The 27,040-nt window shown below is 40.7% G+C and overlaps 1 protein-coding gene across 1 annotated transcript in view; it reads right to left on the bottom strand.

The window, feature by feature from the left end:
- Positions 1-27,040, bottom strand: part of LOC139452189 (protein farnesyltransferase/geranylgeranyltransferase type-1 subunit alpha-like) — a 41,164-nt gene that overhangs the window by 12,191 nt on the left and 1,933 nt on the right. The window contains exons 2-4 of the mRNA XM_071233558.1: positions 18,843-18,957; positions 1,997-2,101; positions 864-974 (exon numbers count right to left, since the gene is read on the bottom strand). Coding sequence (XP_071089659.1) covers positions 864-974; positions 1,997-2,101; positions 18,843-18,957 — 331 coding nt within the window. The remainder of the gene's footprint in view (positions 1-863; positions 975-1,996; positions 2,102-18,842; positions 18,958-27,040) is intronic.

The following is a 27,040-nucleotide window of genomic DNA, read 5'->3' as shown; positions in this document are numbered from 1 at the left end:
GCTTTTAACAGTGTTCCAGTTATATCACGGCGTGTCAGCTTAATGTGGGAGGAAAGCCCGAAGTGATGCAGGTCTCAGACATTTACCACTTCGGTGAAACCCACGAGCACGGGTATGGTACTGATAAACCTAGAAACATAATCGGGGCAAACCGGGATTCGAACCCACAATCATAGGTTTCTGGCATGCTCAGGGGCGCAACTCTGCACAGTGAATCGCGGCGCCTTAGACGACTGGGCCACCCGTGCCCCCCTTAACACCTGTGACTAGAAACATAGAGAAGTATGTACGTTAAGAAGAGATGTTTCCAATGAGTACCACTTGATGACAAAACTAACAGTCAGTCAAGTAACCACAGTGTCTTGATTTTTATCACGATATGCTGCACATGATTTCCAAACTTGACACGCTAATCGTGCACGAGACAAACGGTGCATCTCAAGTCATGGATCTATGACATCACATGTGAGGCGTTCACGAGCGTCAGTTCACGCAACACGAGTATGTTTGTTTGTGCATCTAACCAATCTAATCTCTCTTGAATTTGAGGAACTACATATATTACACATTAGAAATAGGACCTAGTCCTTGCCATCATAAGGACCATTAGAAATTTTCCATGTTTAACTTTAAGGGTTTAGCTATATGTTATATAAGGACTAATGGACTAAACATGTTAGTTTCTGTCAGTGATATCAACCAACAAGTATGGTAATGGCTTTTCTTTTGTCTGTGAGTATGTATCATGTTCACAGAGGGTGGTTATTGATCTCTCTAAGCTGAATCAGTCAGACACTGGAACAATGCTTCCCCAAGTTTATGGTTTAACTTGTCTGGAAGTATTCCCCCTGCCGCCAACATACCTGTGCTGCCAAGCGTGGTAGTTCTTGGCGTCTTCCCTCAAGATCTTCTCTGTGAAGTGAAGTTCCTGACCCGAGTCTCGGGACCACTCAATCAACACCCGGCGGTGGTGCCTATATCAAATTATTCGAACACTTTTACATACATTCAATACAACTGGATGAATTATCTATCATATTTATAAATCAAATCTGTAGTAATGTCACCTTTTACAAGTTGAAATGAGTGATTGAGTATGGTTTTACGCCGCTTTTAGCAATATTCCAGCAATATCACGGCGGGGGACACCAGAGATGGGCTTCACACATTGTACCCATGTGAGGAACTGAACCTGGGCCTTCAGTGTGATGAGCTAATGCTTTAACCACTAGTGTAAAAAAGACAGGTAACCACCTTCAGTGGTGATGTCATTTGATTGTGATGTCATGATAACTGATGACATCACAATGGTCTGCAAAGCACTGGATTCAATATTGATTGGGTAAGATCAAACGTTATTTCCTGTGGAAGTCAGTTGATAAATTGATGATAAATTGTGGTCCTACCATATGATGTGTCATGTGTAATCGTTAATGTGTACATTGCATGCTTCTACATGTTTCTTCAAAGACCAAAACAACTCTACATAAATCTGCACACAAGTCAATCTCATTCAAATCAGACCTTAGTTCTTGCTACCGCTAAACAAAGAGACATCTCATTAGGGGTCACGTCAGCACGACCTTTCATCCGACCAATCAGAGCGTCGCTCATGAAAGTGACAGTCGGAATGTGATTTCTAAAACTTTAACACGGGGTATTGTGAATGATAGTTACGGGTTAAACGACAGAATCCATACAATCTAGACCATCTATTAGCCATTCCAGAATGTTCTTTTGTTTAGGTTTCAAATTTGTAATTGGCATTTGTCAAAATATGTTTCGAAGCATAGTCGCCAATTTGAAATTAGTGCCGGAAAGCACGGGAAAGCTGCCTTCTGATTGGTCATTCCATTGGTCAGTCAGAGTTCGCGCAAGGTCGGTCTGACCTGACCCGTAATGGGATGTTCTCAAATCTTTGTTTAGTGGTAGCGAGAACTAAGATCTGATTTTAATGAGATTGCACACAAGTAAGTATTTTTCCACCAATCCTCACCAGACTTGATAGTTCTTGGGGTTGTCTTCGATCACCTCCGACACATATCTCAGCTCGTCCTTCAAGTCTTTGTTGAGCCCCTTCAGAATCACTCGCCGGTAGTGCCTGCAACATCATGCACCATCTGTGAAACATGCAGCCTCACACTATAGAAAACACATTACTGAACCTCAACACTATTCCCCCAGCAACTGATAATAGCAGCACAAGGACCTCTGATGACTTATTCATTCAACAAACACCACATTGTAATCTTATCTCACTTTTCCTATTCTGTGCTGAATGTTTATTGATGTTCCTTTTTTTGCTACACAAGCTGTCTACATCCGTCTGAACATTCAACCGGACACCTATTGCACTGATTGTGCAGGTTCTCCTCTGTCCTAGAGAGGAGCCCAGCCTGTGTGGAACTGTGTCAGGAAGTAAACATGATGCCAGGCTGTATTTTCAGGGTTAGAAACTAACAGTTTTTGTCCACTAGTCCTTATAAATAATGATAACATATAGCCAAACCCTTAAAATGGGCCAAATTCTACTAGTCCTTAGGATATCTTTACTATTGGGCAGTTTCGTAAGGACTACAGGACAAGTGCCAATTTGTAACGCTGATTTTGCATCAACCTCTTGATTGTTTGTTTTTGTTTGCTAGTTGTTTAATGCCACACTCAGCAATATTCCAGCAAAATGACAGTGGTCTGTAAAGATGGTACATAACTGAGTCTGGACCAGACAATCCAGTGATTGACACGAGCATTGATTTACGCAATCAACCAAGTCAGTGTTAGTTGCTGCTTCCTAGGGTATACTTCCATGGGTTGCTGAAAACCAATTCCAAGCCCGACCTTCACGAGTAGCAATGTCAAGTTGTGTTGTTTGCGATAAAACCATTTCATTGATGTCGAGTTTGACCTTCAAAATCACTTTAACTAAATTTAGTTATATTTAAAAAGACATACTAGCACCCAAAACTGTTGTTTCTTTTGCGAGGGAGTTGAGCCTGCTATAAAAAAAACCTTAACTGATTGGTTGATGTGAAGAAATTCACCAAAGCAGCCAATCACTATTGCCTTTGCATCTGAGCGAAGTGCATGGGGTCCAAAATGTTGGGGAACATGGGGAACACAAAATGAAAGCTTGCCACATCCCAATCTCAGCTTCAGCAGCCTTTACTAAACCCAATCTCAGCTCCAGCAGCCTTTACTAAACCCAATCTCAGCTCCAGCAGCCTTTACTAAACCCAATCTCAGCTCCAGCAGCCTTTACTAAACTCCATCTCAGTTCCAGCAGCCTTTACTAAACTCAATCTCAAATCCAGCAGCCTTTACCCATCCCATCTCAGCAGCAGCCTATACTATACTCAATCTCAGTTCCAGCAGCCTTTACTAAACTCAATCTCAAATCCAGCAGCCTATACCCACCCCATCTCAGCTCCAGCAGCCTTTACCCACCCCATCTCAGCTCCAGCAGCTTATACTAAACTCAATCTCAGTTCCAGCAGCCTTTACCCATCCCATCTCAGCTCAAGCAGCCTATACCCATCTCAGCTCCAGCAGCCTATACTAAACTCAATCTCAGCTCCAGCAGCCTTTACCCATCCCATCTCAGCTCCAGCAGCCTATACCCATCTCAGCTCCAGCAGCCTATACCCATCCCATCTCAGCTGCAGCAGCTTTTACTCATCCCATCTCAGCTCCAGCAGCCTATACCCATCCCATCTCAGCTCCGGCAGCCTATACCCATCCCATCTCAGCTCCAGCAGCCTTTACCCACCCCATCTCAGCTCAAGCAGCCTTTGCCCATTTCAGCTCCAGCAGCCTATACCCATCTCAGCTCCAGCAGCTTATACCCATCTCAGCTCCAGCAGCTTATACCCATCCCATCCCAGCTCCAGCAGCCTTTGCCCATCCCATCTCAGCTACAGCAGCCTATACCCATCTCAGCTCCAGCAGCCTTCACCCACCCCATCTCAGCTCCTGCAGCCTATACCCATCTCAGCTCCAGCAGCCTTCACCCACCCCATCTCAGCTCCAGCAGCCTATACCCATCCCTTCTCAGCTCCAGCAGCCTATACACATCCCTTCTCAGCTCCAGCAGCCTATACCCATCTCAGCTCCAGCAGCCTTCACCCACCCCATCTCAGCTCCAGCAGCCTATACCCATCCCATCTCAGCTCCAGCAGCCTATACCCATCCCTTCTCAGCTCCAGCAGCCTTTACCCATCCCATCTCAGCTCCAGAAGCCTATACCCATCCCTTCTCAGCTCCAGCAGCCTATACCCATCTCAGCTCCAGCAGCCTTCACCCACCCCATCTCAGCTCCAGCAGCCTATACCCATCCCATCTCAGTTCCAGCAGCCTATACTCATCCCATCTCAGCTCCAGCAGCCTTTACCCATCCCTTCTCAGCTCCAGCAGCCTATACCCATCTCAGCTCCAGCAGCCTTCACCCACCCCATCTCAGCTCCAGCAGCCTACACCCATCCCATCTCAGTTCCAGCAGCCTATACCCATCCCTTCTCAGCTCCAGCAGCCTATACACATCCCCTTCTCAGCTCCAACAGCCTTTAGCCATCCCATCTCAGCTCCAGAAGCCTATACCTATATCTCAGCTCCAGCAGCTTATACCCACCCCATCTCAGCTCCAGCAGCCTATACCTATATCTCAGCTCCAGCAGCTTATACCCATCCCTTCTCAGCTCCAGCAGCCTATACACATCCCCTTCTCAGCTCCAACAGCCTTTAGCCATCCCATCTCAGCTCCAGCAGCTTATACCCACCCCATCTCAGCTCCAGCAGCCTATACCTATATCTCAGCTCCAGCAGCTTATACCCATCCCATCTCAGCTCCAGAAGCCTATACCCATCCCTTCTCAGCTCCAGCAGCCTATACCCATCTCAGCTCCAGCAGCTTATACCCATCCCATCTCAGCTCCAGAAGCCTATACCCACCCCATCTCAGCTCCAGCAGCCTATACCCATCCCATCTCAGCTCCAGCAGCCTTTACCCATCCCATCTCAGCTCTATCAGCCTACACCCATCCCATCTCAGCTCCAGCAGCCTATACCCATCCCATCTCAGCTCTATCAGCCTATACCCATCCCATCTCAGCTCCAGCAGCCTATACCCATCCCATCTCAGCTCCAGCAGCCTTTACCCATCCCATCTCAGCTCTATCAGCCTACACCCATCCCATCTCAGCTCCAGCAGCCTATACCCATCCCATCTCAGCTCTATCAGCCTACACCCATCCCATCTCAGCTCCAGCAGCCTATACCCATCCCATCTCAGCTCCAGCAGCCTATACCTATATCTCAGCCTGAAATCAAGAGACTTGAAACACAAGGGTTCCCTAATGGAGTTAGTTACATCTATCCTTATACCATTGTATAGATAACTCTATTTCAGGGACTAGGCGCTAGTCCACCCAGTAACAGTACAAGCATAATCATGATAATGGTAGGAAGTCTACACAAGATAGCATATTAAACATATCGATCGCCTTTAAGCCTGATACAATTTGTTGGCTTTGCATATTGTGGGTCTCTGCTGACGTATGTGTTAACAATACCAGCAAATTGTAAGTAGTAGGCTTGTCATTCTAGTAGCCACAGGTATATGAATAACATTAACTTATTTTTCTCCACATATGAAATGTTACAAAAGCCCTTTCAGTGACTGCAATATGTTGCTTGGCTTGAAAACTGAACATTCTGTCATCATGGTCTACTGATTGATTTATGTCTGATCAACATGATTAAAAAATCAGTTTATTCATGTTTATTTGAAATTAATGAAAATTCCAGGCTTTTTGAAAAGTCAACTTTCATGATGAGAGGTAGAAGTTTATTACATTTGTATTACATGTATTGTTTGTATTATTATTCCCCATACATTTGTAGTTTATTTTTTAGAGTTTTCCTCAAGAGATAGTTGCCATGGTTACAGATGTGATAAAAATTCAATGTCATTGTTGAAATGGTTGGATTTCTATGGTTACAGGAAATAAGCATTACCTTTGGCCTTGAGGTTTTTTTTCAAAACATCCAAGCATTATATCTGATAATGGAAATTTTAACCCCAAAAATCATAGGAAGGAACTTGAATGTGGACAACTTTAATGGAACTCAAGAACAAGTGAGGCAGTGATATTTTACACATCATCAAACAAGGGACACTAAGAAGTGACGCCACACAATGACACACCATCGGTGAAACACTTAAACAGAATACTGTATTTCCTCTTTACTATGTACAAGGTCTCCAATAAAATCGGCCTCTAATTGAAGTCAGGTCATACTCATAGATCTGTCAAAAAAAAAAGAAGCCAGGCCAAGAATTTGGGATTTGCTAAGGTAAGTTTCCAGCATTGACCAGACTAGATGCTGTGCCAATGGCTTGCATGAATTAATAGTGAGTGAGTGAGTGAGTGAGTGAGTTGGGTTTAACACCGCTTTTAACAGTATTCCAGTTATATCACGGCGTGTCAGCTTAATGTGGGAGGAAAGCCCGAAGTGATGCAGGTCTCAGACGTTTACCACTTCGCTGAAACCCACGAGCACGGGTATGGTGCTGACAAACCTAGAAACATAATTGGGGCGAACCGGGATTCGAACCCACAACCATAGGTTTCTAGGCGTGCACAAGGGACGCAACTCTGAACAGCGAATCGCGGAGCCTTAGACGACTGGGCCACCCATGCCCCCCCATGAATTAATAGACACCCAGGCATCTAATAGAGGAAATACGGTATATAATGTAGGCTATCAAGCCATCATATGAGGTCTCACAAAAAGGTATTACCTTCCTAATTCCAATAGCCATCTTTGGTTGATTGTTCACGTCTTACAGAGGGGTTTCAGTGACAAATACTATATTAGTTACAGATCTGGAAGCTATGCCTGTCTGTACTACTTTCCTAAGCACACAAAGGGGTAGACTTGCACAAGTCTCTAAGGCAATATTTATTAATTTAAAATCATAATTTCTAGATTATGTAAATTATAAGAACAACTTGTCCCCAAATGATACTGAGTCCTAAGACTGTCCACATATCTAGACTTGCCTATTAGGAGGATAGAATTACTACACATTCATGGACTTATCTTTCTGTACAGCCTTGGAGCAAGGCTAACAAAAGGGTGACAATCTTGTTCCTGCTGCAGATACTAGTGGTGGGATATTTTACTTCTCGATACAAGTATCAATCACAGTCACACACAAAGTAAAAAAATATTGATTCATAGCTTAAATGTTTATTTTAATGGCTGTTACACCAAGCACTAATTAGTTGTGAAAAAGTAATATTTTCATCAATTGGCCATCATGTCTATGAAAAAGATGGCTTTCGCACCACAGATAAGAGCACATACAAGCATCGTGATATGTATCGGATCGTGAAAAAGGCATCGTGATATGTATCGGATCGTGAAAAAGATATCCTGATATGTATCGGATCGTGAAAAAGGCATCGTGATATGTATTGGATCTTGAAAAAGGTATCGTGATACGTATCGGATCGTGAAAAAGGTATTGTGATATGTATCGGATCATGAAAAAGGTATTGTGATACGTATCGGATCGTGAACAAGGTATCATGATATGTATCGGATCGTTAAAAAGGCATCGTGATATGTATCGGATCGTGAAAAAGGCATCGTGATACATATCGGATCGTGAACAAGGTATCATGATACGTATAAGATCGTGAAAAAGGTATCATGATACGTATCGGATCATGAACAAGGTATCATGATACGTATAGGATCGTGAACAAGGTATCATGATACTTTTTTTTATCATGAACAAGGTATCATGATACGTATCGGATCGTGAACAAGGTATCATGATACATATCGGATTGTTAACAAGGTATTGTGATACGTATCGGATCGTGAACAAGGTATCATGATACGTATCGGATCATGAACAAGGTATCATGATTCGTAAAGGATCGTGAACAAGGTATCATGATACGTATCAGATCGTGAACAAGTTTTTGTCACAAAGTGACGAAATGTCCCCCGCCTGTATATACACCATAGTACCAAATATGAAGACAATCCAGCGATTAGTTCTTGAGATATCGTGGCAACACCGTTTTCCAATTCCAAAAGCAGATTTGCCTGCTGTGACCTTGAAAATGGGGTCAAGGTCACCAAAACCGACTGGTGTCTGCGGAGTCTGTATATACACCATAGTTCCAAATATGAAGACAATCCTGCAATTGGTTCTTGAGATATCGCGGCAACACCGTTTTCCAACTCCAAAAGCAGATTTGCCTGCTGTGACCTTGAAAATGGGGTCAAGGTCACCAAAACCGACTGGTGTCTGCGGAGTCTGTATATACATCATAGTTCCAAATATGAAAACAATCCAGTGTTTAGTTCTTGAGATATCACGGCAACACCGTTTTCCAATTCCAAAAGCAGATTTGCCTGCTGTGACCTTGAAAATGGGGTCAAGGTCACCAAAACCGACTGGTGTCTGCGGAGTCTGTATATACATCATAGTTCCAAATATGAAGACAATCCAGTGTTTAGTTCTTGATATATCGCGGCAACACCGTTTTCCAACTCCAAAGCAGATTTGCCTGCTGTGACCTTGAAAATGAGGTCAAGGTCACCAAAACCGACTGGTGTCTGCGGTGTCTGTATATACACCATAGTTCCAAATATGAAAACAATCCAGTGTTTAGTTCTTGAGATATCACGGCAACACCGTTTTCCAACTCCAAAAGCAGATTTGCCTGCTGTGACCTTGAAAATGAGGTCAAGGTCACCAAAACCGACTGGTGTCTGCGGTGTCTGTATATACACTATAGTTCTAAATATGAAGCCAATCCAGCGATTAGTTCTTGAGATATCGCGGCAACAAACAGGTGGGACGTACGGACGGACGCTCGTGAATACTATATCCCCCGTTTCGTGCTTTCACGCGGCGGGGAACAACAAGGTATCATGATACGTATCGGATCGTGAACAAGGTATCATGATACGTATCGGATCGTGAACAAGGTATCATGATATGTATCGGATTGTGAACAAGGTATCATGATATGTATCGGATTGTGAACAAGGTATCATGATATGTATCGGATCGTGAACAAGGTATCATGATATGTATCGGATTGTGAACAAGGTATCATGATATGTATCGGATTGTGAACAAGGTATCATGATATGTATCGGATTGTGAACAAGGTATCATGATATGTATCGGATCGTGAACAAGGTATCATGATATGTATCGGATCGTGAACAAGGTATCATGATATGTATCGGATTGTGAACAAGGTATCATGATATGTATCGGATTGTGAACAAGGTATCATGATATGTATCGGATTGTGAACAAGGTATCATGATACGTATCGGATCGTGAACAAGGTATCATGATATGTATCGGATCGTGAATAAGTTATCATGATACGTATCGGAAGGCACAGTTAGTGTATCATCCCAGCCCTACTGTCAACTGGGCCCTGTTCCATGCATTGTTGTAGCACTGGGACTATCACAACTCTATAGTCTAACTGACTCTAACATAGACAGCGCTGGAAATATTTCGTCCATCACATGTGACCCACCATGAGAAAAAGGACCTTATGGGTGAAAACTCACATTTTGACTTCTCATTGTATTTCAAAACTACAGTATCTTAGGACCACAAAATAACAATTCATAAGCTTTAACTCATATTTATTAGAGAGATACATGGCATCAATCATTTGGAGTCCTTTTCTGCAAAGTCCCACTTTTAGACTTATAACTGTTTATGTCCTGATTGCTGTGTAGATTAGGTCTTCTCAACCATGCTTTCCGTAAAAGGCGACTAACAGGATCGTGTGGTCAGGCTCGCTGACTTGGTTGATGGATGTGAACGTATCCCATTGCATAGATCGATGCTTATGATGTCAATCATTGGATTGTCTGGTCCAGACTCGATTATTTACAGACCTCCGTCATATAGCTGGAATATTGCTGAGTGCGGCATTAAACAACAAACAAACAAGCATAATATCTTTGCGAAAAAGGTAGTTTTAAACCAGGACCAACTTAAGGTCCTGTTAAATATTTCAAGCAGAAGAGATCCCCTGTACACCATGCTTGATGACCACACTATAAACCACTAGTTCACCTAACGCAGACTAGTTTAATAACATGACCAAGCAATATAGGTTGACAACTGCTAACTGTAAATCAACATTCGCCATCACACTATAAAAAATGGTCTGGTCTGAATACACATTTCAGAGCTACATAGGTACAATCACTCATCAGCCATATCACATGGGGTAGGTGAGCTGTCATTAATCCTGAACTGTACAGGACCTGGCAAGCTATCAAATACATTAGCACCCCCCAACCCCCATATTCCCCAACTGCTGACTTATCACATTCTATCTCCACTCTGTATTCATTCCCCATGCTGGGTGAGATACATATTTCTATTGTGTGCTCAGCATTGGACATGTGCATACATGTATGTAATTTGTTATAGCGCACCTGCAAATGCATGTTCCAGAGGTAGAAACTATTATAACATTTTGGGTCCACTAGTCTACAAAATGATAACATATAGCAAAACCATTAAAAATGGCGAATTTCTACTCGTCCTTATGATACCATACCTATTGCGCTGTTTGGGAAGGACTACAGGACCAGCGCCAATTTCTAACGCTGATGTTCTACAGAGAAGTGTTTGACAGTAAAGGGGTTAACAGCATGCCATACCAAGGACACCTTTTGACTGTTCATGCTTACTTTCAAACTTTAACACTGGACATTATGAAACAATCTTAATAAATTAAAGTAACAACAGGGCCTTTTCTTGCAAAGCAAGAGATATGCTGTTTTATTTGTGAGCTGGAAATGATCAATAATGAAAAATAGTAACATTAGTTACCATGGTTACGGAGAAGTATTTTAACAAAACAAGGACATACTATGAGAACCCCTACTTGCTGTGAGTGTCTTCTTCGTGCAGTGTCAATCAATGCACAAGACTGTAGCAATGAATGCGTTAACACTGAACCCTATTAGAAATTATTGAAGAACCAATAGTCTGATAACCATGGTAACTTGAAAAGCATTATCATAAGTTAAAAAAAAGTACGAAAGTACATCGTTTTCTTGTTTAAATATCCAAATTTGCAGAGTTGCAAATATACATTTTGTGTGTTGTATTCGACAAGACGACATGAATATTGTATTCATAATCAATCTATGTACCAATGGTTTATATTTGTTTCTTTCTTAATCCCACACTCTACCAGCCATGCAGGCATATGTTGCCATGGTTACCATGGTTACCATGGTTACAGATGGCATTGAAAAAATGACTGCTGACAAAAAAAATACATTTACTTGTGAATTTGCAATTAATGAATATAATAAACATTGCCATCTGTGGGTCGAATTGATTATTTGATACATAGTAATTTGAAAAATTTGAAAACTTAAGTTCTTTGATAACAAATGAAACTCCTAATTTAGTCAAAATTTGAATACAGTTGAAATATGTGCATAATTCATTAATTGCAAACATGGTGCACAAGGTAAATAATTAGCATAATTAGCATACTCAGTATACATGGCATACCGATAGGCTTATTTTTGAATGGCACAGAACATGGGAAAATAAATGATACAACTCAAAGGATACAAATACTTCACAGTGCATGCATGCACAAGTGAGCTGTTGGCAGTAGTGGTATATTAGTCTTATTACAGCAGTTGGATCTACTTTCATCTGGCGCTGGTTATCTATATATCTGGTGGCTCAGATCATGTTACAGGTCCAAGATTTTTGGCACTAGCCCACTGCCAGAGTCAGTCAGTCTTATGTTAGAGGTATCCTAAGGGCCAGTAGAACTCCAGACTTTAGGGGAGGTAAAGGTGGCATCCTTTCATGTTATCATTAGTTGAACTCATACATGTTTGTTGTTTGTTTGTTTGTTTGTTGTTTAACGCAGCACTTTGCAATATTCCAGCTATATGACCGCAGTCTGTGCCTAATCGAGCCTAGACCAGACAATCCAGTGATTGACATCACTAGCATCGACCCACACAATTTGGATACGATGACATGCATCAACCAAGTCAGTGGGCCTGACCACCCAATCCCGATAGTCGGCCCTAACAACAAGCATGGGCTGCTGAAGACCTATTCTACCCCAGATCTTCACTGGTCACTTATACATGTTTCTGGTTAAGTTGCATCCCTGTAGTCATAGTGAGTGAGTGAGTGAGTGAGTGAGTGAGTGAGTGAGTGAGTGAGTGAGTGAGTGAGTGAGTGAGTGAGTGAGTGAGTGAGTGAGTGAGTGAGTGAGTGAGTGAGTGAGTGAGTATGTAAACCATCTGACCATGTTTATTGAGAAAACACTGTACATAGTACACACATACCTGGGGTCCTTGAAAGTTATTGGCTGTAGTAAATTAATCTGAGAGCCCACAAAATATTTCCTACTAACCTTGATGAAAGTCAATGACCCCTTGAAAAGTATATATATATATGTTCAAGGACCTCTTGACTTTCACACAGAATTTTGAACCCTGCTCCTAATAATGATAGATGACAAATAAACTTTCAGCAGTGATAACATATAGCAAAACCCTTAAAAATGGCAATTTTCTACTAGCCCTTATGATACCTTAACTATTGGGCAGTTTGGCAAGGACTACAGGACTGGTGCCAATTTCTAACGCTGAAATTTGCCCTTTTAAAGGGTTTTGTTATATGTTATCAAACTTATCATTAAAAGGACTAGTGGACTAAAACTGTTAGTTTCTACCACTGAAAGGTCTTCAGTACCCATGCTTGTCATATAAGGCGACTAATGGGATCGTGTGGTCAGGCTCGCTGACTTGGTTGATGCATGTCATTGTATCCCAACTGTGTGGATCAATGCTCATCATGTCAATCACCGGATTGTCTGGACCAGATTTGATTATTACAGACCACTGTCATATAGATGGAATATTGCTGAGTGCGGCTTTTAACAACAAACAAACAAACAAACACAGCTTCACAGGTATCACAGGTGTTCCTCCATCAACAATGAAATTGACACTAGTCCTGTAGTCCTTGCCAAACTTCCCAATAGTTAAGGTATCATAAGGACTAGTAGAAATTTGCCATTTTTAAGGGTTTTATGTTTTCATCATAAGGACTAGTGGACCAAAAGGGTTAGTTTCTACTGTTGTGAACATAAAGCCACATTGCATTGCAGTCGCTTTTTCTAACTGACACATCAGGCAAGATCCTGGCAAGGGTGAAACCAGTGATGAATATATTCTGACCAATCAACACTAAGGTTATATCGTACAAACAGCATTGTTACTTGCTTGACAGTGTGTAACTTGTGCCTTAGCCTGGGGGTCTCTCTTCTACACACTTCTTCAATGTCAATGGTGCACAAAGTTCATGCACAGAGTAGGGTCTTGTTTGACTTCAGTGAGTTGTACACAGCCCAATTTCAAGAAACTAAGAAGTTGACAGATGACAAAGTAGACACAATTTATGGATAACAACTTCTTTATTTACTTTTTTTGTTTGTTTGTTATATAACGCCTCACTCAGCAACATTCCAGCCATATTACAGAAGGTCTGTAAAATAATCGAGTCTGGACCAGACAATCCAGTGATTGACACCATGAGCATCGATCCACACAATTGGGATCGATGACATGTATCAACCTAGTCAGCGAGCCTGACCACCCGATCCCGTTAGTCGCCTTTTACGACAAGCATAGTCGCCTTTTATGGCAAGCATGGGTTGCTGAAGATCTATTCTACCCCGGATCTTCACGGGTCGAAAGGTTTTGGTAAGAAACTGAAACTGACTCAAGCACAAACATGACAAGTATGACAGTTGTTTTGTTTGGACCCTTCAGCTAAATACAAAACTCAAAATAGAATGTGGATTAACACATGACAGCAAGGAAGGACTCGCACAGAAAGGCTAATCAGGCAAGTTCATTAATAATTTCCCTTTGTGGTTTACTGTCTAATGAAACACCCTTTTCTAGCACATGTTTTAGCCCTGACTTGTCCACAGTCATGTGGCATGATCAGTGCTAAAAAGTCATGAAACTGTCTGAATGCTGCATTCACGTTCATTCTACTTATACAATGTACATTTCTGGTAGGGTAGAATATGTCTTCAGCAACCCATGCTTGCCATAAAAGGCGAATATGCTTGTCGTAAGAGGCGACTAATATCAGGTGGTCCGGCTCGCTGACTTGATTGATGCATGTCATTGCATCCCAATTGCGAGGATCGATGCTCATGATGTCAATCACTGGATTGTCTGGTCCAGATTTGATTATTCACAGACCGCGGTCATATAGCTGTTGTTGAGTGCAGCGTTAAACAACAAACAAACAAAACTCACATTTATTCTACTTTTACAACAACATACATTTCTGGTGTCCCCTGCAGTGATATTGCGAGAATATTGCTAAAAGCGGTGTAAAACCAACACATTCACTCACAACAATAAAGGGCTGTGAGTCCTCTGGGGACAAAAACATATTACCATGATTACCCGGGTAAATCCATGTTATAAACAGGGTTCAATTTAAGGATCTTAATCTAATAGGCACCAGGTGCATGTTGACATGAAAACCTAGTTGCACCCTGGTCCCATAAATGTATCAAAGGTGAAACACAGATGCGAAAACTAGTATACCGTATTCGACGTAATAAGCGCCCCGCTCTAATAAGCGCCCACGGCGATATTTGCTGATATATTGGCTAGTGAACAAGCCCAATTTGCATCCCTTCCGATTGATCAATGTACACAAGACTTATTTATTCGGTATAATACGCACACGTTTGTTATATGCACCCTTATTTATGGTCAATTAAAATATGGAAAAAAATATCTGTCGTACATAAACATGTCAGGCTGTCAGCATAAACAACAAAATTTATCTCTCAACTATGATTTTTTTCACCAAAATAATATTCTAATAAGAGCCCCCTATTTCTAATTTTGAGAGCGCCCTGGGCGCTTATTATGTCGAATACGGTAAATAAATAAAATCTCAGATCTCAGAGGACTGTGTCATGATCTTACATAAATTAATGGCGTATTACTGTAAAACATGAAGTCCATATGTTCATAATCTTGCAATACTCAGTGTGATAACTCAAAACATGACAAATTACAAACCACACAGTGCGCGAGTGAGTGAGTTAGGTTTAACGCCGCTTTTAACAGTATTCCAGTTATTTCGCGTTGTGTCAGCTTAATGTGGGAGGAAAGCCCAAAGTGATGCAGGTCTCGGACGTTTACCACATGTACGGTGCTGACAAACCTAGAAAATAAATCGGGGCGAACCGGGATTTGAACCCATAGGTTTTATGGCATGCCCAAGGGACACACCACAAAGGGATTAGAGATGATAGCATGTTACAGAAGTATTAAGTATATTAAGTATATTAAGTATATTAAGATTCATGTAGTATGGAAATGTAAGGATTAGTCAAACAAATTAAAATGTCTTTATTAAATTTATTAAATTTAGGTCGCATTGGCGACCGTTTTAGTTGTGACTTTGAAGCCTGAATAGGTTGACTGGTGCATGTTTTATATCGTTAAATCGAGCCCTGATAACAGAACATTTTTATGTAGTGACACTGCGAAATCTCTTTCGGTGACTAGAATATGGTAATTGAATGCACTATCAGGTAGCTTGATAGCTAGCGATATTAGGTGCACATTATAAGCATGATCATCAAAACATGCATAATGTATGCAATGAAACCGTGGAGTGAGTGAGTGAGTGAGTTTGGTTTAACACCGCTTTTAGCAATATTCCAGCAATATCACGGCGGGGAAACCGTGGAATAATCAAGTCCTGCAGAAGTCCATGACACATAGGCTAACATCTACCTTAATGTGACATGTGAGTTGGGTTTAACGCCGCTTTGAAAATTATTAAACATTATCACAGCCTGTCAGCTTGATGTCTGAGAAAAGCATCAAGTGATGGACAACTTACATGTTTACCACTTTGGTGAAAATCACAAGCATGGGTATGGTTCTGAAAAATCTAGAAACATAATCAGTGCGATTTGGAATTCAACCATCATAACCGGTTCCAAGGGAAGTTACTCTGCACATCAAATTGCTGTGCCTTTGACGACTACCCCCATCCATCTAATAGACAGCAGTATCCAACTTTCCAAGGCTCATACCTCCATGCATAGCCAGGCTTGTGTATATGACGGTGATCTGGTAGATAATCAAGTCTGGACCAGACAATCCAGTGATCATGGTGATTGATATTGTGAACAACGATTCATGCCATCTGGATATGATGACACAGAACAAAAAAAATCATAGAGTCTGACCTCCTGATCCATTGGTTGACTGTTATGACGATATTGATAAGAACTGCCTTATAACAGTCACCTCCGCACAATAAACATATTCAAAAAAATTACCCCACAAGTTTTATTATCAGTAAATACTTTTGTCAGTGTGACAATCAGTTAGCCAACTTCATTTTGGCCTGTAACCTAGGCAAAGAAGAATCTAGATACACCCACCTCACAACAATCATGGGACAATGTCATGAATGCATAAATAGCATATGAATAACACAGCCTTTACAAGGCTTTCAACTGTCATTTTCAAAGCTTTTTTAGTTGTGCTGTTAGCCTTAGTCGGTCAATATTTCATTATTTTTTTAGTCCAGCATACTAAATATTAGTTGTAAGACCTAAAATGCAGTATGAACAATTCAACATCACAAATTTTGCAACAATATTTATTTTCACAACCAACAAATGAAATAAATTATGACGGTCATGAATTCTTTTGCCCACATGTACATGACATCATGGTCACGTTGTACAAATGTATGGCTTTTCAAGCTATTTGGGTTATTTTAAAGGCTTTCTGAGGTTCACACTTAAAATCAAAACTTTTCAAGAAGGACCTTAAAATTCAAGGCCTTTCTAAGCCTGCACAAACTCTGAGTAGAAACTGTTTTTTCTGCATTGTCCTAGCAGCAATGCTGAAATTACATTTACTCTTATTCCTGCAAATGTAAACAGCCTACAAATGTCTCTCAGGAACAGACAAAAAGGTGGTAAGTAAGGAGGTCTTTCTTCACCCTTTTTTAAATATTTAGTGAGCAATGTTACCACATTGTCAATGATTGATATTTGCAGAGATGTTTCTGAATTGTGTAGGTAAAAATAGCTTCATTAACGATAATATGTGGAAACTGAAGTTTTCCGAATGTAAATTGTGTATTTCTTGAGATAATTTCTTATTTCTTTTTCCAGAGATGATAAAAACATTTAGGTCTCAAGTGAAACAATGGGTCGTTCAGGTTACCAGAAACACAAATACTCCCTTTTGAGGACCTAAAACAATGAAGGGACTTTAATGCGTTCAATCAGGATGACAATGTGTGGAAAATGTTTCAATTGAACATAAAGGATTCTAGTTTGATCTGTTTGTTTGTTTGTTGTTTTATGCTGCACTCAGCAACATTCCTGCTATATGCCAGCAGTCTGTAAATATTAGAGTCTGGACCAGACAATCCAGTGATTAATATCAAGATCATGCAATTGGGATCGATGTCCTGCATCAACCAAGTCAGCGAGCCTGACCACCCGATCCCATTAGTCGCCTCTTACAACAATCATAGTCGCCTTTTACGACAAAAATGGGTTGCTGAAGACCTATTCTTCCCTACATCTTCGCGGGTCTAAAGGATTCCAGGGAGTGTCCAGACCATGCAGGGTTAGAAACTAACAGTTTTTGTCCACTAGTCCTTATATTGTTATAATGATAACATATAGCAAAACCCTTAAAATGGGCCAATTTCTAGTAGTCCTTAGGATACCTTTACTATTGGGCAGTTCGGTAAGGACTACAGGACTAGTGCCAATTTCTAACGCTGCCATGCAGATTACATTGAACATGTCGAATTAATTCACAGAACTAACAGACCTTGCTTTCAAATTCATATAATTCCAGAGATCTGAAAACACTGGTCAAACTTGTTATGGTTTAGTTTTTCAAATACCACAATCCATTTTTTTTATGCCAATATACTTTCAAATCCACCGAAACAGTAATCTTGGAATACCCACACAATCCAGGCTCACTGACATAAGTATCACTACTCTTTGCGCATTCATCATGTCCCTCAATGATGAAGATTTTGCGTATATAAATAGCCGTATTTTTATTATAACTCAGTATCTGACCTTGTACATGACTGGCAAGGTCACCAGAACAACAGTTCATTTCACACCATATTGTCATCATATGTAACATGTACACTATATCAGCCCCAGTGAGTCTCGACGTGTTTAATGACTTGAGTTTGTGAGGAGATATACACTACACCATTGATACCTGTGACCTACTGGCAAGGTGAACTAGGACTGAATAAAATATAGGGTAACAGTTTTATAGTGTCTGATCTGAGCATGCTGACTGATAAGCAAGGTTATGCAGTAGCAAGCTACTTGCTAAAAGGTTGGGGATTTTGAAGACTCGGTGGCCAGATTTGGCGGTCCCTCTTTCAGAAGTGACAGCTTGAGACTGTCCTTTTGCCATTGTGAGATAAGTTCATCACAGATCCATTCTATGACCATAAGTAGTGAGTGAGTGAGTGAGTGAGTGAGTGAGTGAGTGAATATGGTTTTACGCCGCTTTTAGTAATATTCCAGCAATATCACACCAGAAATGGGCTTCACACATTGTACCCATGTCGGGAATCAAACCAGGGTCTTTGGTGGACAGCTGCTGATCTGTTGTCCACCCTCTGATAGCTGCTGATCTGTTGTCCCCCCCTGAAAGTAGCTACTTACCAGACGGTGTAGTTTGCTGGGTTGAGTTCCGCCGCGTCCTTTGTCAGCTCTAGAGCCCGGTCACTTCTCTCCTCCGCGGCAAGGATGGCACGGAAGTAGTCGTACACATCCCGAACTGAAACCAACATTTACCATCAGCAAAGATTGCTAATTCATCGTAATCATTGTTCGAAATAAGGGGGAACTGTGTCCTCTAGGTTTGCTCCAAGAGTACTTACTCTAGGAATCTCTTGATTTTTTAACTTTAGTGAGTGAGTGAGTTTGATTTTATGCCGCTTTTACCAATATTCCAGCAATATCACGACAGGGGACACCAGAAATGGGCTTCACACATTGTACCCACGTCAGGAATTGAACCCAGGTCTTCAACCGCTTGACGAGCGGCCGCTTTAACCACTAGGCTACCCAACCACCCCAATTTTTAACTTTAAGTAATAGGGCAATAACAAGGGCTGTCACATCTAATTTCAACTGACACTAATAGACAAGAAATAAGTCACAGTTGTCTTGCAATATCAAACTCAATTATAACATATGACCCACCATAATTCAGGATGGTGTATCAGCGTGACGCCGTCAGTGTATATAGCATGATCAGTAGTAACAGTATCTGCACATCTGTCTACTAACATGACTAACGTGACTAAATGACTAACCAACTATGATCAACACTTGAGTAGATCAACATTATACATGCACTCATCACTTAGTAGTGAAGGTGTCCTATATTAATAACACGCATATATCATGTTGTGGGTGTAACACATGTACTGTATTCGACGTAATAAGCGCCCCGCTCTAATAAGCGCCCACAGCGATGTTTGCTTATATATTGGCTAGTGAACAATCTCATTTAGCATAAACCACGAAATTTATCTTTCAACTCTGTTTTTCTCACCAAAATAATATTCTAATAAGAGGCCCCTATTGCTAATTTTGAGTGCGCCCTGGGCGCTTATTACGTCGAATACGGTAACATGAATGTCTAACTGACACTGAAAGGTGATCATTGGCACCCATCTACCAAGTATTATAAGGGTAACGCTATTTTTCAGGGCATTTTCATTTGCAGAAGCCTGAGGTCTTCCATTAACTGCTCGACGAAGGAGGGCAGTTGAAAAGACAGAGGGCTTCTGTAAATGATAATGCCCTGAAAAATAGCGTTACCGTTATTATAGCTAAAATGGATGGAATTTTTGATCAAATAAAAAGAAACAATATTGGGTTTGAAACATTTACTGCAATCACAACACGAATGTCACTGACCCACTTTTACAAATATGGAAGAGTCATAGAACAAACCAGATGACGTCACTATTTGACGTGACGTCACCTATCCTATCCTATCCTATCCTATGACATCACCTAACAACGGGTGAGATAATGCCCTGTCGTCAAACAATATGAGGGCATTATCAAGTTACAGTGGCCCGCTCATTTCTGATAACATGCGGGCAGTTTAATGATAATTCTATCCATTTTAGCTTTAAGACAATATACCATCATAAACCAGGATGCAACTCTAGGATAGCAGGGATTTATCTGAAGGGCGATATGCAGCCCCAAGTCTGCAGCAGGTGTTTTTTAAGGGGCACTAATCTCTGGCTTCTTCTCGGCTGTCTGCACTTCCCACTAGGGCTCACTAGCTGCCGCGAGTCGATTTGCTCCCTAACGCAACTGAGCATGAAAAGAAATTAGGATATCGTCTGTAAGGACAGCTAAATAAACTTCAAGGCAGTATCTGTTTTACGCATTTTTGAACACTGATTGGTAACCTGTGATCTATGAAGATTTTGAAAAAGGGCGCATGTTAATCAATTTCTTCAGCCTAAACAAACAGAACAAAAAGAACGCTGGAAGCTCATTGGTTGTTGTTATTTGGAAATACCCCCCGTAGGTTATAGTTTAATATAAAAAAAAAGTAACCCTGCAGTGAAAGATTTTCGGGTTTCAGATGGCGTGGATAACATGATGACTACTCCCTTGTTGTCATCTATGTGTCCTGGTACAACCCTCCACCGGTGTATTTGTCGTCATTTACTTGAAGCCCAGTTAATGAATTAACTTATAAAATATTTTCAATTTTAAACAAGGTAAGACTTTTTCCCAATTTCCCTGCCAGCGGCACTTAGTTTAGAATCCTAGATAAATCCCTGGATAGATATGAACCAAGAGAGTCTACCAGCCCAAATAGTGATAACAAATAGCAATAACCCCCAAAATATTGGAAATTCAACGAGCACTTCCGATACACTTAACACTAACAATGCCAGTCCAGGCTAGCGGGCTAGTTCTTATTTCTACCCCTGCCTAAAGAAAATACTGGTATTAAAATGACTGAGCAAAGAAGAGTATTCCTGATAGTTAGGCCACACTTTTAAAATTTTATGTTTCACAGATTTCTTCCAGCTTTTCCACACAAGTTCGTCGAAACAATGATAATAATACATAGCTAGGTCAATCTTTTATTTATATGAATGTCATTCTGCCATGCAGTTAGCTTCTTAAATCAATGATAGTGATGTAGACATGGATTTTATGCCGCTTTTACCAATATTCCAGCAATATCACGACAGGGGACACCAGAAATGGGCTTCACACATTGTACCCACGTCAGGAATTGAACCCAGGTCTTCAACCGCTTGACGAGCGGCCGCTTTAACCACTAGGCTACCCAACCACCCCAATTTTTAACTTTAAGTAACAGGGCAATAACAAGGGCTGTCACATCTAATTTCAACTGACACTAATAGACAAGAAATAAGTCACAGTTGTCTGGCAATATCAAACTCAATTATAACATATGACACACCATAATTCAGGATGGTGTATCAGCCTGACGCCGTCAGTGTATATAGCATGATCAGTAGTAACAGTATCTGCACATCTGTCTACTAACATGACTAAATGACTAACCAACTATGATCAACACTTGATTAGATCAACATTATACATGCACTCATCACTTACTAGTGAAGGTGTCCTATATTAATAACACGCATATATCATGTTGTGGGTGTAACACATGTACTGTATTCGACGTAATAAGCGCCCCGCTCTAATAAGCGCCCACAGCGATGTTTGCTTATATATTGGCTAGTGAACAATCTCATTTAGCATAAACCACGAAATTTATCTTTCAACTCTGTTTTTCTCACCAAAATAATATTCTAATAAGAGGCCCCTATTGCTAATTTTGAGTGCGCCCTGGGCGCTTATTACGTCGAATACAGTAACATGAATGTCTAACTGACACTGAAAGGTGATCATTGGCACCCATCTACCAAGTATTATAAGGGTAACGCTATTTTTCAGGGCATTTTCATTTGCAGAAGCCTGAGGTCTTCCATTAACTGCTCGACGAAGGAGGGCAGTTGAAAAGACAGAGGGCTTCTGTAAATGATAATGCCCTGAAAAATAGCGTTACCGTTATTATAGCTAAAATGGATGGAATTTTTGATCAAATAAAAAGAAACAATATTGGGTTTGAAACATTTACTGCAATCACAACACGAATGTCACTGACCCACTTTTACAAATATGGAAGAGTCATAGAACAAACCAGATGACGTCACTATTTGACGTGACGTCACCTATCCTATCCTATCCTATGACATCACCTAACAACGGGTGAGATAATGCCCTGTCGTCAAACAATATGAGGGCATTATCAAGTTACAGTGGCCCGCTCATTTCTGATAACATGCGGGCAGTTTAATGATAATTCTATCCATTTTAGCTTTAAGACAATATACCATCATAAACCAGGATGCAACTCTAGGATAGCAGGGATTTATCTGAAGGGCGATATGCAGCCCCAAGTCTGCAGCAGGTGTTTTTTAAGGGGCACTAATCTCTGGCTTCTTCTCGGCTGTCTGCACTTCCCACTAGGGCTCACTAGCTGCCGCGAGTCGATTTGCTCCCTAACGCAACTGAGCATGAAAAGAAATTAGGATATCGTCTGTAAGGACAGCTAAATAAACTTCAAGGCAGTATCTGTTTTACGCATTTTTGAACACTGATTGGTAACCTGTGATCTATGAAGATTTTGAAAAAGGGCGCATGTTAATCAATTTCTTCAGCCTAAACAAACAGAACAAAAAGAACGCTGGAAGCTCATTGGTTGTTGTTATTTGGAAATACCCCCCGTAGGTTATAGTTTAATATAAAAAAAAAGTAACCCTGCAGTGAAAGATTTTCGGGTTTCAGATGGCGTGGATAACACGATGACTACTCCCTTGTTGTCATCTATGTGTCCTGGTACAACCCTCCACCGGTGTATTTGTCGTCATTTACTTGAAGCCCAGTTAATGAATTAACTTATAAAATATTTTCAATTTTAAACAAGGTAAGACTTTTTCCCAATTTCCCTGCCAGCGGCACTTAGTTTAGAATCCTAGATAAATCCCTGGATAGATATGAACCAAGAGAGTCTACCAGCCCAAATAGTGATAACAAATAGCAATAACCCCCAAAATATTGGAAATTCAACGAGCACTTCCGATACACTTAACACTAACAATGCCAGTCCAGGCTAGCGGGCTAGTTCTTATTTCTACCCCTGCCTAAAGAAAATACTGGTATTAAAATGACTGAGCAAAGAAGAGTATTCCTGATAGTTAGGCCACACTTTTAAAATTTTATGTTTCACAGATTTCTTCCAGCTTTTCCACACAAGTTCGTCGAAACAATAATAATAATACATAGCTAGGTCAATCTTTTATTTATATGAATGTCATTCTGCCATGCAGTTAGCTTCTTAAATCAATGATAGTGATGTAGACATGGAATTCATATGTAAGATTATATTTCATATAAAAGCCAAGGGTTTATATATATAGGAGTCATATTAAAATAAATATTTTTATTTTCAATTTATTTTTTTTCCAGCTACTTTTCAGTAGGGGTGGTGGGCCAGTGAAACAAAAAATAAAAAATGTGTGGCCGTACCTGTATGCATGGAACAGCAGTGCATAAATCAATCAATTTAGCAAATGAGTATTCATGGAACGCTGGTGCATATCAAATTTATCATTAAGAATTCAAATCATCTGTTTGTGATGTGAGGTTTACAAATGCAGCCTTCAGACTTGACCTGGACTGGAGGCCTTAGCCTCCCACAAACATGTCAATCATTGTTGGTATGTTGAAAACTATATGTTGTTATTATGTCGCAGTACAAGCCTACAGAGAATTTGTTTCCATACATTTAGTCATACTCTTCACGTGCTTAGTGACTGCACACTTTCAGTGAGTGAAAAACGTTTTGAATGTACAGAAGTATAGACGATGGGGGGTTCTGCCGAAACCCACCCTGTACCAGGTCCAGCTCCCGCCAAAGCTTCTATGGGGATCTTAAGTTTGATCAATTATGTTATGTCAATACTACCTGTACTGCTACTAGCCATGCTTCAGACAAGCGGTTTAAGTTTTTGTCAACATATTTGTCGCAACAGCTATGCTATATATAATAGGGGGCATGGGTGGCCCAAATGTCTAAGGCGCCATGATTCGCTGTGAAGAGTTGCATCCCTTGGACACAACAGAAACCTATGATTGTGGGTTCAAATCCCGGTTCGCCATGATTATGTTTCTAGGTTTGTCAGCACCATACCCGTGCTCGTGGGTTTCACCGAAGTGGTAAATGTCTGAGACCTGCATCACTTCAGGCTTTCCTCCCACATTAAGCTAACACGCCATGATATAACTGGAATACTGTTAAAAGCAGTGTTAAACCCAACTCACTCACTCTATATATATAATACTCACTGACTCGCAAAGGGTCTCTATTATCAGCTCATCACATACATCAGCAATAGCACAGACTACCACTGTCAGATTACAGTCATGTTTATAGTTAATATGTGCATACAAAACATCCCCTCGAATATGAAACTGCCCTCTATGATTTGGGAATGACTTTACGGCGGCCATCTTGGTTTTGCTCTAGGCTGTCAGTTGAGTGACAACCTGTGTGATAGTCTGTCTTACAGACCCTGATACATTTATATCAACTACAACCCATGCAAGTCTATAATGTTTGGCAAGTCTATATTACTGCAAAATGAAGAGAATCACTGGGCTCCCTTTTTATTAGATTTTTATTTTCTGTATGATATGTTCATTTCAGAGACTATATGTTAGTCTACCTGTGTGAGTGCAGGAGGTGTATTGTGTTGGCTGATGACGACTGAATACAAGTGCATATGAGGAACCTGTGTCTGTCTATTATATCATTTAATACATGTGTAAATAAAGGGAGATCCAGGGGTGCTTATGGGTTGAATCTGAATCTGGGGCCCCCCTGGATTATAAAATTCTAACATTAGGTTTGCAGGGTTTCATGTGAAGCACAAATGTGCATCCAGTACACACAACTGTTGAGAACGGACACAGAAAAAAGATATACTGTGTTCCAATGGATGCACAATGACATTCCTTTTAGCAACAGCGCATCAAGAACAGTTATGGGTGTCTGTCGTTGATTCATTCTAGGCTCTAAAGTAATTATCGACCCGTGAAGATCAGGGGTAGAATGTCTTCAGCAACACATGCTTGCCATAAAAGATGACAACGCTTGTCGCATGTCTTCATATCACAATTGCGTGGATGGATGCTCATGTTATCAATCACTGGATTGTCTGGTCCAGACTCGATTATTTACAGCTATAGAGCTTGAATATTGCTGAGTGCGGCGTTAAACAACAAACAATTCTACAAGACTGTACTCCCCATGAAACAATCTGCTCTATGTGGGATACCAGTTCAAAGACCAAACCAGAAAATGGTTTGCAGGGACAGTCATAGGTCTATCAAGGATAGAAATTGGCACTAGTTCTTTAATCCTTGCACAATAAGTAAAGTGTCAAAAGGACTAGTAGACACTAGACAACGGCAGTCTGTTGTTTAACACCCGAGTCAGAAATATTCCACCCAATTTAAGGCAGCTGGAAATAATTTATGATCACGAGCATGGCAAGTGAGTTCTGCTTAGCATGTTTAATGTTACAGTTTTATCACAACACTTTTGTACAGTAGACTGGTCGTACCCAGGACCTAAGACAATGTGTTGGCAAACCAATAATCTCAATCAGAGAAAATCTGGTTTCACAACCAATGATCTTATAATACTCAAAAGAAGTTAAGGGCCATCCGATACTTTCATATTACTATAGTGTCATACCATGACAGATAAACTACAGTAACAAGCTCTGTAGCCAGAAAAGTCGAGCGGCCCCTTAACTTCTTCTGAGTAGTATAAGATCATGGCAAGCCTAAGAAACCCAAGACTGCACATCGAATTGCTGCGCATTAGAAAGGCGGGACACTTGTGCACTATACACACACAAACCTACAAGTGGAAACATATGCTTGGGCACATAAAATAATGAATTCTAACCATCCCAAAGCACAATCGTAACAGCTGATGATCCACACAATGTTAATTTGTTTGTTTGTTGTTTAACGCCGGACTCAGCAATATTCTAGCTATATGACGGTGGTCTGTAAAAAATCGAGTCTGGACCAGACAATCAAGTGATTGATATCATGATCATCGATCTACGCAATTGGGATACAATGACATGCAACAAGCAAATCAGCGAGTCTGACCACCAGATCCTGTTAGTCACCTCTTACGACAAGCATAGTCACTTATTACGGCAAGCATGGGTTGCTGAAGACCTATTCTACCCCGGATCTTCGCGGGTGTGCAATGTTAATACTGTACTCGTAGCTTCAACTGTCAACACTTACATTATTATGATTACTGCAAACCGATGCATTGAACATACTATAATATATTCACCGACAAAAGAAATGTCCATACCATGAATGTTAGTGAATATATATGAAGAATGACTCATATTCAAGAGATATTAGATTTGACCATGTAAATTAGATTGGTTTGATGCACAAACGAACATACTGGCATACTTGTGTGAACCGATGCACATGAACACATCACATGTGACGTCATTGATCCATGACTCAAGATGCGCCATTTGTTTCATGCAGGATTAGCATGAAAAGTTTGGAAAGCATGTGCAGCATATTGTGATAAAAATACAAGACACTCTGTGGTAATTCTTGACTGATTGTTAGTTTTGTCACCAAGTGGTACACATTGGAAACCTCTCTTTATAACGACCTACTTATCTCTCTCTATGTTTCTATGGGTTGCGTTTCTTTTGGTGGTG

Source organism: Haliotis cracherodii, unplaced genomic scaffold, assembly GCF_022045235.1.
Source record: "Haliotis cracherodii isolate W230 unplaced genomic scaffold, xgHalCrac1.p SCAF_9, whole genome shotgun sequence".
Classification (NCBI taxonomy): Eukaryota; Metazoa; Mollusca; class Gastropoda; order Lepetellida; family Haliotidae; genus Haliotis; species Haliotis cracherodii.
Note: the sequence above shows the minus strand (reverse complement) of the source record. Positions and strands in the feature narration are given on the sequence as shown.